This window comes from Macaca fascicularis, chromosome X (genome assembly GCF_037993035.2).
Source record: "Macaca fascicularis isolate 582-1 chromosome X, T2T-MFA8v1.1".
Taxonomy (NCBI): Eukaryota; Metazoa; Chordata; class Mammalia; order Primates; family Cercopithecidae; genus Macaca; species Macaca fascicularis.
In genome coordinates, this window is record NC_088395.1 from 1,086,457 (window position 1) to 1,104,438 (window position 17,982).

General features: G+C 45.9%; 1 protein-coding gene across 2 annotated transcripts in view; it reads right to left on the reverse strand.

Annotated features, from left to right (window-relative positions):
* Positions 1-17,982, reverse strand: part of LOC141409464 (cytokine receptor-like factor 2) — a 35,435-nt gene that overhangs the window by 1,765 nt on the left and 15,688 nt on the right. The window contains exons 5-8 of one of the 2 annotated variants that reach the window (XM_074030135.1): positions 14,403-14,565; positions 12,907-13,027; positions 9,975-10,059; positions 6,418-8,313 (exon numbers count right to left, since the gene is read on the reverse strand). In XM_074030135.1, the coding sequence (XP_073886236.1) occupies positions 8,047-8,313; positions 9,975-10,059; positions 12,907-13,027; positions 14,403-14,565 (636 nt within the window). In that variant the 3' untranslated portion in view covers positions 6,418-8,046. Of the gene's footprint in view, positions 1-6,417; positions 8,314-9,974; positions 10,060-12,906; positions 13,028-14,402; positions 14,566-17,982 lie in introns of those variants that run through there. The other variant, XM_074030136.1, reaches the window with a different exon arrangement.

Below are 17,982 nucleotides of genomic sequence, written 5' to 3' on the forward strand. Positions count from 1 at the left end.
CACCATGTTGGCCAGGCTGGTCTCAGACTCCTGACCTCAGGGGATCCACCCGTCTCGGCCTCCCAAAGTGCTGGGATGACAAGTGTGAGCCACCGTGCCTGGCTGAGACTCTGTCTTTAATTTAAAAACTTAAACAGAAAGAAAAAAAAAAAAGAAGAAAATCCAGAGATTTTTGTTTTTAGTAAATTGAAGCCAAATTAGCTATTCCCAAACTACTACAAACTCTAAGTAAACAACAAAATCTTTCCAAATTGTCACGTGCATATGATATCACATTATATCCATAATAGATAATAGCATGCATATATAATATATACTATGTATAAAATAAGTGTATATTTTAAAATAAATGTATATAGTATACACTATGTATAAAAATCAGTGTATGCAGGTGCCATGGCTCACGCCTGTCATCCCAGCACTTTGGGAGGCCGAGGCGGGTGGATCACCTGAAGTCATGAGTTTGAGACCAGCCTGGCCAACATGGTGAAACCCTGCCTCTACTAAAAATACAAAAACTAGCCAGGCGTGGTGGTGGTTGCCTGTAATCCCAGCTCCTCAGGAGGCTGAGGCAGGAGAATCACTTGAACCCGGGAGGCAGAGGCTGCAGTGAGCCGAGATCCCGCCACTGCACTCCAGCCTGGGCTACAAGAGCAAAACTCTATCTCAAAAACATAAAAGTACAATATGTTATGGGCATTGAGTCTGTTACAAAATGGACTCACGAAGTTTATTAACTCTACAGCCTCCTAGGAAGATGAAGAAGTCGTTTCTTTTATGAGATGGAATCTGCTCATTTGAAAATACAATTTTTGGCCGGGCGCGGTGGCTCACGCCTGTAATCCCAGCACTTTGGGAGGCCGAGGCGGGCGGATCACGAGGTCAAGAGATCCAGATCATCCTGGCTAACACGGTGAAACCCCATCTCTACTAAAAACACAAAAAAATTAGCTGGGGACGGTGGCGGGTGCCTATAGTCCCAGCTACTCGGGAGGCTGAGGCAGGAGAATGGTGTAAACCCGGGAGGTGGAGATTGCAGTGAGCAGAGATTGCGCCACCGCACTCCAGCCCGGGAGACAGAGCGAGACTCTGTCTCAAAAATAAAAAAAGAAAGAAAATACTTTTTTTTTTTTTGCAAAAACTTTAGATAATACTGAGTGTATTATAAAAATTAGCCAGTACACCCAGCTAATTTTTTTATTATTTTTAATTATTTTATTATTATTATTTATTATTATTTTTAAATTATTTTTATTTTTTATTATTTTATTATTTTATTATTATTATTATTATTATTATTATATAAGAGATGGGGTCTTGTCATGTTGTCTAGGCTGGTCTTGAACTCCTGGGGGCTCAAGGGAGATCCACCCAGCCCAGCCTTGCCAAAGTGCCGGGATTACAGGCGTGAGCCACTGCACCTGGCTTCTCAGTTCTTTCTTGTCTCTGCCTTTTTAAGTCACGCTCTTGGCCGGGAACATCCGGGTTTTCAACTGGGGCTTTTTCAGGGATGGGCCCGTCAGGTCTGCTACTGATCACAAGTAACGGTTATTTCAAGAGAAAGGAACAGGGGCCCCCGGCTGATACAGAATGTTCCCCCAAGGAGAGATAATATCTGTGACTCATGAGTAATTCTGTAGAACATGCTCTGCGTGGCTTTTTTCTGTGTAGGGATGGGAGGACGGAGTTTCACTCTTGTTGCCCAGGCTGGAGTGCGATGGTACGGCCTCAGCTCACTGCACCCTCTGCCTCCCGGGTTCAAGCAATTCTCCTGCCTCAGCCTCCCGAGTAGCTGGGATGACAGGCACCCGCCACCACGCCCGGCTCATTTTTGTGTTTTTAGTAGAGACGGGGTTTCACCATGTTGGCCAGGCTGGTCTCGAACTCCTGACCTCAGGTGATCCACCCGCCTCGGCCTCCCAAAGTGCTGGGATGACAGGTGTGAGCCACCGCTGTGCCTGGTGGGAAAAAGATTTTAATTCTGTGTTCCCTACAACAATCTCTCACACACACACACACACACACACACACACACACACACACACACACAATTATTCCAAGCGCAGCTGCTGAAAGCTTACTTACTGCACCTGCAGGAAAATTTACTTAAACCCAATCCCACCCAAAGAAGCAAAATCTCAATAACTCAGAGATAGCATGTCATCCTTCAAGCCAAGGGGCCCACGGGAAACCTGCTACAGTAGCATTCTCCACTATCTGCAGGGACATCAGAAACCAACCACACCTCAGGACACCTCTCACATTGTTCCAGTAACGAGAAAAGCAAACACACAGCCGAGGGAGGGGGCCTTCGGGTAACCGCACAGAGAGTTTCAAAATTCAAACGTACTTTGGACACAGAGTAATGTTGTGAGAAATGGGAAAGTTCTTCTTCAAAGATTATAAAAAGTCACAATTTCTTACTCTAAGATTGCTACCCCCATTAGTGTGTGTGTGTGTGTGTATATATATTCTATAAGATTGCTAGCCACTATTACTGTGTATATATATACTCTGTAAGACTGCTATCCACAATTAGTGTGTGCATATATATTCTCTAAGAATATATATATTCTATAAGAACATATATATTCTATAAGAACATATATATTCTATAAGAACATATATATTCTATAAGAATATATGTATTCTATAAGAATATATATACACACACACTGTAAGATTGCTATCCACTATTAGTGTGTGTGTGTATATATATATACATGCTATAAGATTGCTATCCATATTAGTGTGTGTATATATATACACACAATAAGATTGCTATGCACTATGTGTGTGTATATATATACACACACTATAAGATTGCTATCCACTATTAGTGTGTATGTATGCACACTATAAGATTTCTATGTACTATTAGTGTGTGTATATATATACACTGTAAGATTGCTATCCACTATTAGTGTGTGTGTGTATATATATACACACACACACACAAACTGTAAGATTGCTATCCACTATTAATGTGTATATATATATATATATCATTACAAGATTGCTATCCACTATTAATATGTGTGTATATATATATATATATCACTACAAGATTACTATCCACTATTACTGTATAATATATGTATGTACACTATAAGATTGCTATCCACTGTTAGCATATATATATATACACACTATAAGATTGCTATTCATTATTAGTATATATATATACACACTATAACATTGGTATCCATTATTAGTGTGTGTATATATATACACACACTATAAGATTGCTATCCACTATTAGTGTGTGTATATATATATACACTATAAGATTGCTATCCACTATTAGTGTGTGTGTATATATATATATACACAAAGATTGCTATCCACTATTAGTGTATATATATATACACTCTATAAGATTGCTATCCACTATTAATGTGTGTGTGTATATATATCCACTACAAGATTGCTATCCACTATTAGTGTATAATATATATATATACACATTATAAGATTGCTATTCACTGTTAGTGTATATATATACACACTATAAGATTGCTATCCACTATTAGTATATATATATACACACACTATAAGATTGCTATCCACTATTTGTGTGTGTGTGTATATATATACACATATATATACACTATAACATTGCTATCCATTATTAGTGTGTATATATACATACACACATACACTATAAGATTGCTATCCACTATTAGTGTGTATATATATTTTTAAAAGACGAAATGCTTTATTCTTTGTTTTTTTAAAAAAAAGAAAGAAAGAAAATCTTCTGAAAGCCAGATAAGGTGGCTCACGCCTGTCATCCTAGCACTTTGGGAGGCTGAGGCAGGTGGATATATATATACACACACACACACACACACACACTATAAGATTGCTATCCACTATTAGTGTGTGTGTATATATATACACTATAAGATTGCTATCCATTATTTGTGTGTGTGTATATATATATACACACACTATAAGATTGCTATTCACTATTAGTGTGTGTATATAAATCTATACATATATACACTAGGATTGCTATCCACTATTTGTGTGTGTGTGTGTGTGTATATATCCCAGCCCATACTGCCTCTGCCATTTCTTATTTGCAGATGCTTCCTTAACAATCCCTGGGCAACTTCTTTTTCTTCCTTTGTTCTGTTCCCCTTACCCAATTAAAAAAATTTTAAACTTGAGGCAGGAGAAAGGCTTGAACCCGGGAGGCAGAGCTTGCAGTGAGCCGAGATCACACCACTGCACTCCAGCCTGGGCCACAGAGCGAGACTCCGTCTCAAAAAAATTAAAAAAAAAAAAATAAATTCTTAAACTAATAGCCAATTGGGTAAAGTGTAAAATGTGACGTCGTATTCTAGCCGATGGAAAGTGGACACAGCAGTAGGATAGATGCCTCAGGTTATAAATAACTGTCTCGTTTGTTCGGTGTGCTCTCGTGGCTGGACAGCTGTTGAAAAGCACAGAAAGGAAAGCTCATCTTGCTGAGAGATCATTTGTTCCTGTGTTGATTCTTTTTTGTGTGTGACACCAAAAAGTCCATTTCCAACAATGTGTAAACCCGGAAAATCTGAGACAGGTGGGGACATAGCTTTTTTTGTTTTGGTTTGGTTTTTTTGTTTTGTTTTTTTGTTTTTTCCTGTTGAGGGAGGGAGGGGTGGTTCGGAGTCTCGCTCTGTCGCCCGGGCTGCAGTGCAGCGGCGCAATCTCGGCTCACTGCCACCTCTGCCGCCCGGATCCTGGTTCAAGCGATTCTCCTGCCTCAGCCTCCCGAGTAGCTGGGATGACAGGCACCTGCCACCACGCCTGGCTAATTTTTGCATTTTTAGTAGAGGCCGGGTTTCTCCATGTTGGCCAGGCTGGTCTTGAACTCCTGACCTCAAGTGATCCACCCGCCTCAGCCTCCCAAAGTGCTGGGATGACAGGCGTGAGCCACCATGTCTGGCCACAACTTGGTTTTATACATTTTAGGGAGGCAGAATTTGCAGTGAGCTGAGATCATGCCACTGCACTCCAGCCTGGGTGACAGAGTGAGACTCGGTCTCAAAAATAAATAAAGAAGTACAGGATGGGCACAGCAGCTCGTATGTATATGTATGTCTATACACACACACACACACACTCTCTGTAACATTGCTATGCACTATTTGTGTATATATATACACACACACACTCTGTAACATTGCTATGCACCATTAGTGTGTGTATATACACACACACACACACAGATACACACACTCTGTAACATTGCTATGCACTATTTGTGTATATATATACACACACACACTCTGTAACATTGCTATGCACCATTAGTGTGTGTATATACACACACACACACACACATACACACACTCTGTAACATTGCTATGCACTATTTGTGTATATATATACACACACACACACTCTGTAACACTACTATGCACCATTAGTGTGTGTATATATACACACACACACACAGATACACACACTCTGTAACATTGCTATGCACTATTAGTGTGTGTATATATACACACACACCCCATAAGATTGCTATCAACTATTAGTGTCTATATATACATATATGTATACCATAAGATTGCTGGCCAGGCGCGGTAGCTCACGCCTGTCATCCCAGAACTTTGGGAGGCCGAGGCGGGCGGATCATGAGGTCAGGAGATCGAGACCAGCCTGGCTAACATGGTGAAACCCCGTCTCTACTAAAAATACAAAAATTTTAGCCAGGCCTGGTGGCAGGTGCCTGTAATCCCAGCTACTCGGGAGGCTGAGGCACGAGAATCACTTGAACCCGGGAGGTGGAGGTTGCTGTGAGCCAAGGTTGTGCCACTGCACTCCAGCCTGGGCAAGAGAGCAAGACTCTGTCTCAAAAAAAAAAAAAAAAGTAGAAGCTAAGCATTTGGTACATAGAGATGGGAACAAGAAATCCTAGGTACTACCAGATGGGGTAGGGAGAGGGGGGCAAGGGTTGAAAAACTTACTATTAGGCCTGGTGCGGTGACTCACACCTTAATCCCAGCACTTAGGGAAGGCAATGCAGGTGGATCACAAGGTCAGGAGTTCAAGAGCAGCCTGACCAATATGATGAAACCCTGTCTCCACTAAAAATACAAAAATTAGCTGGTCGTGGTGGTGGCAGGTGCCTGGAGTCCCAGCTACTCGGGAGGCTGAGGCAGGAGAATCACTTGAACCCAGGAGGCGGAGGTTGCAGTGAGCGGAGATGGCACCACTGCACTCCCGCCTGGGCGACAGGAAGGAAACTCCATCTCAAAAAGAAAAAGAAAAGAAAGAAAAAAGAAAAAGTCACTGTTGGATACTATGTTCAGTATCAGGGTAACCACATCCTTCATACCGCAAACCTCAGCATCACGCAATGCACCCACGTAACACACCTGCACATGTGCCCAGACCTGAAATAAACGTTGAAGAAAGAACAGGTGAAAATGCTTTAATTTCAGGTTTTCTCTCTTGTCTTCACTTGGTGGAGCGTAACAGAAGAAGTCAAGGTGAAATGAGGGCCGGGCGCGGTGGCTCACGCCTGTCATCCCAGCACTTGGAAGGCCGAGGTGGGCGGATCACGAGGTCAGGAGATCGAGACCATCCTGGCTAACACGGTGAAACCTCGTCTCTACTAAAAATACAAAAATTAGCCGGGCGTGGTGGTGGGCGCCTGTAGTCCCAGCTACTCAGGAGGCTGAGGCAGGAGAATGGCGTAAACCCGGGAGGCGGAGCTTGCAGTGAGCCGAGATCGCGCCACTGCGCTCCAGCCTGGGCGACAGAGCGAGACTCCATCTCAAAAAAAAAAAAAAAAGATGAAATGCTTTATTCTTTGTTGGAAAAAAGAAAAAAGAAAATCCTCTGAAAGCCGGATCAGGTGGCTCACGCCTGTCATCCCCGCACTTTGGGAGGCTGTGGCGGGTGGATCACCTGAGGTCAGGAATTTGAGACCAGCCTGGTTAACGTGGTGAAACCCCGTCTCTGCTAAAAATGCAAAAGTTAGCCAGGTGCAGTGGTGCATGACTGTAGTCTCAGCTACTCAGGAGGCTAAAGCAGGAGGATTGCTTGAACCCAGGAGGTGGAGGTTGCAGTGAGCCAAGACTCTGCCATTGCTCTCCAGCCTGGGCAACAGAGTGAGACTCCGTCTCAAAAAAAAAAAAAATTCCTCTGAGATCTGGGCATGGTGGCTCACGCCTGTAATCCCAGCACTTTGGGAGGCTGAGGCAGGTGGATCACCTGAGGTCAGGAGTTTGAGACCAGCCTGGCCAACATGGTGAAACCCTATAGCAAGTAAAAAAAAAAAAAAATTAGCCGGGCATGGTGGCAGGCACCTGTAATCCCACCTACTCAGGAGGCTGAAGCAGAAGAATTACTTGAAGGGAGGTGGTGGCTCACGCCTGTCATCCCAGCACTCTGGGAGTTCAAGGCGGGTGGATCGCCTGAGGTCAGGAGTTCGAGACCAGCCTGGCCAATGTGGTGAAACCCCGTCTCTACTAAAAAATACAAAATTAGCCGAGCCTGGTGGCGGGCACCTGTAATCCCAGGTACCCAGGAGGCTGAGGCGGGAGAATCCCTTGAACTAGGGGGACAGAGGTTGCAGCGAGCCGAGATCGTGCCACTGACCTCCATCCTGGGCAACAGAGTGAGACTCCGTCTCCAAACAAACAAACAAAAATTTCTCAGAGAATCCAGTCCTATGGACATGGAACACGGACGGAACTGGGGGCTCACAGAGTGCGGAAGATGGTCCTAGAGCATTTTGGACGTCCTGCCTTGGGGTTTACGTCACAACGTTCAGGCACAAAAGGGAACTGGGAGACCGTCTCCTCCAGTAATTGGCTCCCATCCGCCATCAAGCCTTTGAACAGAGAGACCCACGTGGGGGAAACTGAGCGTAACAGCATCTTCATTAGGCGGTGAGGCTGGGTCTTTAGAGGCTCCTACCCCTACCATCACTGGAGGGGACCATCCCCGTCCATGGTGGTGTGGAGTCCCCGGGACACTCCCCTCGGTCTTTAAACGTCAACGTGGACCCTGACGTTGGCTTTGACAGCTGTCTGTCCATCATAACGCCACATACGAGCTGTCATTCATCACAAAGGTAAAGCCCCCAAGAGTGACCACATCACCTCCTTGCAGGGGCGGCTGGTGGGGAAGCAGGAGGGATCCCCCAGAGGCCTTTCCGTCCTCGGTCTGTGGGTCCGGCGTCCTGGGTGACTCGGCTTCCGTCTTGGCCAACTGGACCACCAGAGACTCCTCAGGGCCACCTTCTGGCTCTGCACCTGCTATCTTGTGGAGGTGGGCCACGTTCTGGGTGTCTGTGATCCACTCCTACCAGGAGGAAACGTTCTAGCTCAAACACAACAGACACACCACAGATAGTGTCCACATGGTACCCACCGCAGACGTCCCCGGAACCGGGCAGCCTCCCACGGAAGCCACGCCGTTCCCAATGGAACAGAAAAGCCGTCCCGTCTGGGAGGTCTAAGTCCCCTCCAAAGCTCTTGTCTGGGGCATGCGGGGGCTCTGAAACGGACACCCTTCTAAACCAAAAATAAAATTCTTTTTTTGTTTTTTTTGGAGACAGAATTTCACTCTTGTTGCCCAGGCTGGAGTGCAATGGCGTGATCTCGGCTCACCGCCACCTCTGCCTCCCCGGTTCTAATCGATTCTCCTGCCTCAGGCTACTGAGTAGCTGGGATTGCAGGTGTTCACCACCGCACGTGGCTAATTTTGTATTTTTAGTAGAGACGGGGTTTCTCCGTGTTGGCCAGGCTGGTCTCGAACTCCCGACCTCAGGTGATCCACCCGCCTCGGCCTCCCAAAGTGCTGGGATCAAAGGCATGAGCCACCGCGCCCGGCCCCCAAAAATAAAATTCTAAGCCCTGCAACAGACTGACGGACTCTCCACTCGGTCAAGGCGATTCCAAAGTTATCTTAAAACCTAGTTTGAGACATCACGGGAAGTCAGAGTTGGACACATGCTTCCTTCTACCCTGTTCCCTTTGAAATTCAGACACAACCAAGCAGCATTAAAATCAACACACAGGCCGGGTACGGTGGCTCATGCCTGTCATCTCGGCACTTTGGGAGGCCGAGGTGGGTGGACTTGAGTTTGAGACCAGCCTGGACAACATGGTGAAAACCCATCTCTACTAAAAATACAAAAATGAGCCAGGTGTGGTGGCAGGTGCTTGTAATCCCAGCTACCCAGGAGGCTGGGGCATGAGAATCGCTTGACCCCGGGAGGCAGAGGTTGCAGTGAGCGGAGATCGCGCCCCTTTTATTTCCTCTTTCCTTTCTTTCTTTTTTTTTCTTTCTCTCTTCCTTTTTCTTTTCTTTCTTTCCTTCTTCTCCTTCTTTTCTTTCCTTCTTTCCTTCTTTCTCTTTCTTTCTTTCTTTCTCTCTTTCTCTCTTTCTCTTTCTGTCTTTCTCTCTTTCTCTCTTTCTCTCTTTCTCTCTCTTTCTTTCTTTCTTTTTTCTTTCTTTCTTTCTTTCTCCCCTTCCTTCCTTTCTTCCTTCCTTCCTTCCTTTCTCTCCCCCCCTTTCCTCCCTCCCTCCCTCCCTCCTTCCCTTCCTTCCCTCCTTTTTTTTTTTTTTTTTTTTTCTTGACAGAGTCTGGCTCTGTTCCCCAGGCTGGAGTGCAGTGGCACAATCTCAGCTCACCGCAACCTCTGCCTCCACGGTTCAAGCGATTCTCCTGCCTCAGCCTCCAGAGTAGCTGGGATTACAGGCACCTGCCACCATGCCTGGCTAATTCTTGTATTTTTAGTAGAGACGGGGTTTCACCACGTTGGCCAGACTGGTCTCAAACTCCTGACCTGAAGTGATCCACCCGCCTCGGCCTCCCAACGTGCTGGGATGACAGACGTGAGCCACCGCGCCTGGCCCTAAATATCGTTCTCTAAAAGGGTCGCTCAGGGAGATATGAGTGTGGGCACGGTGCACCTGCTTGGTGGAGAGGAGAGAAGACACAAGGAGAGGGTGGATACCTGGAAGTTCCCTTGGTGTATCTCAAAGAGCCCAGGGAAGGTGGATTTCGGGTCTGGCACGCTGGGCATGAGAAATTTCTTCACTCTGAAATAGAGACGGAGAATGTGGTCAGGTCAGCCACCGTCCCCCAAGCAGGGCTGGGAAGAACCACGTGCAGGGTATGGACCCCGGGGAGACACCAAGAATGGGAGGGCAGGGCCTTCCGCGTGGATACATGTGTCTCCTCAGCCCCCCCAGGGACCCTGCCTCTGGGGTCCTCACAAAGTTCCCACCAGGAGGCTGGGCGCGGTGGCTCACGCCTGTCATCCCAGCACTTTGGGAGGCCGAGGCGGGCGGATCACCTGAGGTCAAGAGATCGAGACCAGCCTGACCAACATGGTGAAATCCCGTCTCTAGTGAAAATACAAGAAAAAAATTAGCCAGGGCACCTGTAGTCCCAGCTACTCGGGAGGCTGAGGCAGGAGAATGGCGTGAACCCGGGAGGCGGAGGTTGCAGTGAGCCGAGATCGCACCACTGCACTCCAGCCTGGGCCACACAGTGAGACTCTGTCTTTAAAAAAATAAATAAATAAAAATACAAAAATTAACTGGGTGTGGTGGCAGACGCCTGTAATCCCAGCTACTCAGGAGGCTGAGGCGGGAGAATCGCTTGAACCCGGGAGGCGAAGGTTGCAGTGAGTCAAGACCATACCATTGCACTCCAGCCTGGGTGACAGAGTGAGACTCTGTCTTAAAAATATAAAAGTTCCCACCAGGAATAAGGTGTGATGAACAGTGAGCCACGTCCTGTGCACACAACGGATTTGCATTAAATACGTGGTTATTTGCATCTTGTTGATGAGATGGGCTGAAATGAGACCGTCATCTTGAAAATTCCTATGTTGAAATTCTAATCCTCAACCTCACAATGAAACTATATTTGGAAATGGGGGAGGGGGTCTCTAACAAGGTGATGATGGTAAAATGAGGTCACTAGGGAGGGTCTGTTTCAAGAGGGCTGAGGTCTTTATAAGAAGAGGAGGTTGGCCGGGTGCGGTGACTCACACCTGTCATCCCAGCACTTTGGGAGGCCCAGGTGGACGGATCTCCTGAGGTCAGGCGTTCAAGACCAGCGTGGCCAACATGGTAAAACCCCGTCTCTACTAAAAATACAAAAATTAGCCGGGCGCGGTGGCACACACCTTTAGTCCCAGCTATTCAGGAGGCTGAGGCAGGAGAATGGCTTGAACCTGGGAGGCAGAGGTTGCAGTGAGCCAAGATCGTACCACTGCACTCCAGCCTGGGCGACAGAGCAGGACTCCATCTCACAATAAACACACACATAAATAAATGAATAAGAAAAATGACTCAACCTCCCAGCTACTTGGGAGGCTGAGGCAGGAGAATCGCTTGAACCTGGGAGGCGGAGGTTGCAGTGAGCCGAGATCACGCCACTGCACTGCAGCCTGGGCGACAGAGCGAGACTCCATCTCAAAATAAATACACACATAAATAAATAAAGAAGAAAATGACTCAACTCCCCAGCTACTCAGGAGGCTGAGGCAGGAGAATGGCTTGAACCCGGGAGGCAGAGGTTGCAGTGAGCCGAGATCGCACCACTGCACTCCAGCCTGGGTGACAGAGCGTGACTCCATCTCAAAATAAATACACACATAAATAAATAAGAAAATGACTCACCCTCCACATTTTTGAAAAGCTCTCTCTGGGGTCTGAAAGAATATTGTTTCGGCTAGATCTCTAACTGGATCCAAAGCTGAAAATTCAGTCACAGCTTGAGCAACGACAATACCAGACCTTGTACAATTCTTCTTGCTGCCGTCACCAAGCTGCCCAGCTTTACCTGCGCTTCTTTTCTTTTTGAGAGACGGAATCTCGCTCTGTCACCCAGGCTGGAGGGCAGTGGTGCAGTCACAGTTCACTGCAGCCTTAAACTCCTAGCCTCAAGCCATTCTTCCGCCTCGGCCTCCCAAGTTGCTGGGACTACAAGTGCACGCTACCATGCCCGGCTCATTTTGTGTTTTCTTTGTTTCAGACAGAGTTTCACCCTTGTCACCCAGGCTGGAGTATAATGGTGCAATCTCAGCTCACTGCAAACTCCACCTCCTGGGTTCAAGCGATTCTCCTGCCTCAGCTTCCGGAGTAGCTGGGACTACAGGCGTGTGCTAGTGCACCCGGCTAATTTTTATATTTTTAGTAGAGGTGGGGGTTTTGGAATGTTGGCCAGGCTAGTCTCGAACTCCTGACCTCAGGTGATCCACCCGCCTCAGCCTCCTAAAGTACTGGGATGACAGGTGTGAGCCACTGCACCTAGCCGAACTAATTTTTTTGGTTTTTTTTTTTTTTTGAGACGGAGTCTCGCTCTGTCACCCAGGCTGGAGTGCATTGGTGTGATCTCGGCTCACTGCAGCCTCCGCCTCCCAGGTTCAAGTGATTCTCCTGCCTCAGCCTCCCGAGTAGCTGGGACTACAGGTGCACGTCACCACGCCCGGCTAATTTTTGTGTTTTTATTAGAGACGGGGTTTCACCATGTTGGCCACGCTGGTGGCCAGGATGATCTCAATCTCTTGACCTCGTGATTCACCTGCCTCAGCCTCCCAAAGTGCTGGGGTCACGGGCGTGAACCACTGCATCCAACCCTAATTTTTGTATTCTTAGTAGAGATAGGATTTCACCATATCGGCCAGGCTGGTCTCGAACTCGTGACCTTGTGATCTGCCCGCCTCGGCCTCCCAAAGTGCTGGGATTACAGGTGGGAGCCACCATGCCCGGCCCCTCTGAAATTTCTTGCAATGCACTGTCAGAAAAGTGGACGTTGTATTGGAAACTGAAGCCCAGTGAAATGATTCTGTCAGGCTATTAATCTTTTCTCCCACTTCACAGATACTCTGCAAGCAAAATCCTCCACCCATGCCTGGCAGGTGTCCTCCTCACCTCCATAATTTCCGTAAAGACAGAAGGAGAAGACACACCATCAGAAGGATGGCCAGGCTGGAAACTAACATAAATTTGGACAGCTTCGGTTTGGGAGGCGTGCGAGGCTCTGGGCACGAATCTGAAAGGAAACAAAAAGGCTGCTGTGCATTTTCAACATGATGGTTCATCTCCTCCCCAACCACCCTCCTCACTGTTTCGTGTTTTTTTTCTTCTTCGTTGTTTATTTGTTGTTTCGGGTTTTTTTGGTTTTTTTGTTGTTGTTGTTTTTTGTTTTTTGTGGGTTTTTTTTGTAAATATTAGTGTCAGCAAATCTTTTACTTACTTTTTTTTTTTTTTTTTTTTTGAGACAGAATCTCACTCTGTCGCCCAGGCTGGAGTGCGGTGGTGCGATCTCGGCTCACTGCAACCTCCACCTCCCGGATTCAAACGATTCTCCTGCCTCAGCCTCCTGAGTAGCTGGGACTACAGGCAGCCGCCACCACGCCCGGCTAATTTTTTGTATTTTTTAGTAGAGACGGGGTTTCTCCGTGTTGGCCAGGCTGGTCTCGAACTCCGAACCTCAGGTGATCTGCCTGCCTCGGCCTCCCACAGTGCTGGGATCACAGGCTTGAGCCCCTGGGCCCAGCCCAGTCTGGTATTTTTAATACAGTGATTCTCCTGCCTCAGCCTCCTGAGTAGCTGGGACTACAGGCATCCGCCACCACACCAGGCTAATTTTTTTATTTTTAGTAGAGATGGGCCTTAATTTTTTTTTAATGAAGTTAGCGTCAACAAATTTTGATTCCTATGGAAAATATTCTGGAAAGAGAAACTGTCTCTGGACGAGAACACATCCCACAGCCATTCGCAGGAAGTAAGGGCAGGTTCCACATGTAGCCTGTTGCTTGGGGTCTTTACAGCATATGAGAGCTGGCTTTTGGCTGTTGGTGGCTGTACGCCTGAAATTATGCCCCCTGAAAAGATACATTGAAAGCTGGGCATGGTGGCTCACGCCTTTAATCCCAGCACTTTGGGAGGCCGAGGCGGGCGGATCACAAGGTCAGGAGTTTGAGACCAGCCTGGCCAATACGGGGAAACCCGACTCTACTAAAAATACAAAAGTTAGCCATGCTTGGTGGTGCGTGCCTGTAATCCCAGCTACCCGGGAGGCTAGGGCAGGGAACGGTATGAACCCAGGAGGCAGAGGTTGCAGTGAGCTGAGATCACACCACTGCACTCCAGCCTGGGCGACAGACTGAGACTCTGTCTCAAAAAAAAAAAGAAGGAAAACTAGCCCGAGTGAAAGCAGGCAGGGAGCAAAGCAAGGAGCGGAATTGCTTGTTGCTTTCAGATGGAGCCCTGGAGGATGAGAGAAGACTGAGCTTGCTCAGACACATGCTGTGCTCACAAACACCCTCCCTCCCACCTCCCAAGAAGGCAGGACAGTGTCGGTGGTTATGGCTACTCCAGCCCGGTGACAAGGTTATGCGGCCCTGCTGCGTAACAAACATTACCGCGAGTCTCGCCTCTCTGCCAGCACGTCACCTCTGACCAGTCGCTCGGGTACGTGTCCGGCCCATACGCATCCTCCATGGCCTTCACCCGGGCCCGGAAAGCATAACACTTCTCGGCATCCAAGTCTTCTATAGTGACATTGCAGGTATTTTCCTGTTTGGACTGGAGAAACAAACACACACACACACACACACACACACACACACACAATGATTAGTGATGTAACCTGTGAGTCTGGAGTCTTCCTTCCAGTGGGTTCATGGTCTCACTGACTTCAAGAATGAAGCTGCAAGGCCGGGCACGGTGGCTCACGCCTGTCATCCCAGCACTTTGGGAGGCCGAGGTGGGTGGATCAGCTGAGGTCGCCAGTTTGAGACCAGCTTGACCAACATGGAGAAACCCCGTCTCTACTAAAAATACAAAAATTAGCCGGGCGTGGTGGTGGATGCCTGTAACCCCAACTACTCGGGAGGCTGAGGCACCAGAATGGCTTGAACCCGGGAGGCAGAGGTTGCAGTGAGCCAAGCTCATGCCACTGCACTCCAGCCTGGGCAACAAGAGCAAAACTCCGTCTCAAAAAAAAAAAGAATGGCCGGGCGCAGTGGCTCAAGCCTGTAATCCCAGCACTTTGGGAGGCCAAGACGGGTGGATCACAAGGTCAGGAGATCGAGACCATCCTGGCTAACATGGTGAAACCCCGTCTCTACTAAAAAAAATACAAAAAACTAGCCGGGTGAGGTGGCGGGCGCCTGTAGTCCCAGCTACTCGGGAGGCTGAGGCAGGAGAATGGCGTGAACCCAGGAGGTGGAGCTTGCAGTGAGCTGAGATCCGGCCACTGCACTCCAGCCTGGGCGACAGAGCGAGACTCCGTCTCAAAAAAAAAAAAAAAAAAAAAGAATGGAGCCATAGACCTTCTCGGTGAGGGTTACAGCTCTTAAAGGTGGCACGGACCCGAACAGTGGGCAGCAGCAAGATTTATTGTGAAGAGCGAAAATTTATCGTGAAGACCGAAAATTTATCGTGAAGACCGAAAGAACAAATCTTCCACACTGTGGAAGGGGACCCAGATGGGTTGCTGCTGCTGGCTGGGGCGGCCAGTTTTTAATTCCCTTATTTGTCCCCGCCCATGTCCTGCTGATTGGTCCATTTTACAAACCTCTAGCTAGCTGCAGAGTGCTGATTGGTGCGTTTTTACGGAGCACTGATTGGTGCATTTTACAAACCTCCAGCTAGTCGCAGAGCACTGATTGGTGCATTTTTACAGAGCAGTGATTGGCGCATTTTACAAGCCTCTAACTAGCTGCAGAGCACTGATTGGTGCCTTTTTATGGAGCACTGATTCGTGCATTTTACAAACCTCTAGCTAGCCGCAGAGTGCTGATTGGTGCATTTTTATGGCTCACTGATTGGCATATTTTAGCAAACTTCTAGCTAGCCACAGAGCGCTGATTGGTGCATTTTTATGGAGCACTGACTGGCGCATTTTACAAACCTCTAGCTAGCCGCAGAGCACCAATTGGTGCATTTTTACAGAGCAGTGATTGGTGCATTTTACAAACCTCTAGCTAGCCACAGAGTGCTGATTGGTGTATTTTTATGGAGCACCGATTGGTGTATTTTACAAACCTCTAGCTAGTCACAGAGTGTGTATATGTGTATATATATAAGCTGTGTATATAAGGTGTGTACATATATGTGTGTATATATAAGGCGTGTATATACGTGTGTATATATGTGTATATAAGCTGTGTATATATGTGTATATATGTGTATATATAAGCTGTGTATATAAAGTGTGTATATACGTGTGTGTATATATATGTATATAAGCTGTTTATATATGTGTGTATATATGGTGTATGTAAGGTGTGCATATACATGGGTATAAATATGTGTATATAAGCTGTGTATATAAGGTGTGTATATATGTGTGTATATATGTGTATATATAAGCTGTGTATATTAGGTGTGTACATATATGTGTGTATATATGTGTGTCTATATAAGCTGTGTATATAAGGTGTGTATATATGTGTATATATAAGCTGTGTATCTATATGTGTATATATGTGTGTATATATGTGTGTATATATAAGCTGTGTATATAAAGTGTGTATATACGTGTGTGTATACATATGTATCTAAGCTGTTTATATATGTGTGTATATATGGTGTATGTAAGGTGTGTATATACATGGGTATAAATATGTGTATATAAGCTGTGTATATAAAGTGTGTATATATGTGTGTTATGTGTCTATATAAGCTGTGTATACCCATATGTGTGTGTATATGTGTATGTATATAAGCTATGTATATATGTGTGTGTATATGTGTGTGTGTATAAGCTATGTATATAAGCTATGTATATATGTGTGTGTATATGTGTGTGTGTATACACACATATATGTAGATATACAGTCATGCATTGCTTAACAATGGGACGTGTTCTGAGAGATACGTTGTGAGGTGAATTCTCCATTGTGAGAATATTGTAGAGTTTATTGAGACACACCTCGCTGGTCTAGCCCACTGCACACCTAGGCTGTATAGCAAATTGTTCCTGGGCTACACACCTGTACAGCACGTTACTGTAGTGAATAGTGCGGGCAAACCTAATGCAAGTATTTGTGCATCTAAACATATCTAAACATAGAAAAGCTACAGGAAAAATAGGGTGTAGAAGAAACTAATTGGGACACCTGCATAGGACAGCTGTGTGAAAATCACAGGGGACTACCGTGATACATGCTGTCTGCTGACGACAAAAAGGTCCTTAGGCAGCACATGACTCTGTGTGTGTCTGTCTGTGTGCCTGTGCTTGTGTGTCTGTGTGTGTGTGTCTGTGTATGTCTGTGTGTGTGTGTAGAGAGACAGATATGTAGAGATAGAGGTAGGACTAGAGGTAGATAAAGAAATGATAGATAAAAAGATAAAACAGAGAGATGATAGACTTGATAGATGATACATAGCTAGATGATAGATGATAGAGAGATAAATAGATGATAGATAGATAGATAGATAGATAGATAGATAGATAGATAGATAGATAATACATAGACAGAAGACACAGAGAAGTAGACAGACAGATGATACATAAATAGATAGAGACAGATAGTTGATAGGTAGATATATAGATACATACGTAGATAGATAAATACATAGATAGGATAGTAGATGGTAGAATAGAGAGAGATAATAGGTAGGTAGATAGAGATGATAGATAGATGAGCTAGATAGAGATAGGGATGATATACATAGATGATTGATGGTACATAGATAGATAAAAGAGAGTTGGTACATAAAATAGATATGGATAGAGCAATAGAGAGATAGAACAAAGAGAGTTAATTGATAAAATAGATGATAGATTGAAAGACCGAGAGAGACAAAATAAAATGATATAGATAGATGATAGATTGAAAGAGAAAGACAGATAAAATAGAATGAGATACATAGATAGCAGATTGAAACAGCTAGAGAGAGATAAAATAGAATGAGATAGATAGATAGATAGATAGATAGATAGATAGATAGATAGATAGATAGATAGATAGATAATAGACTGAAATATAGAGA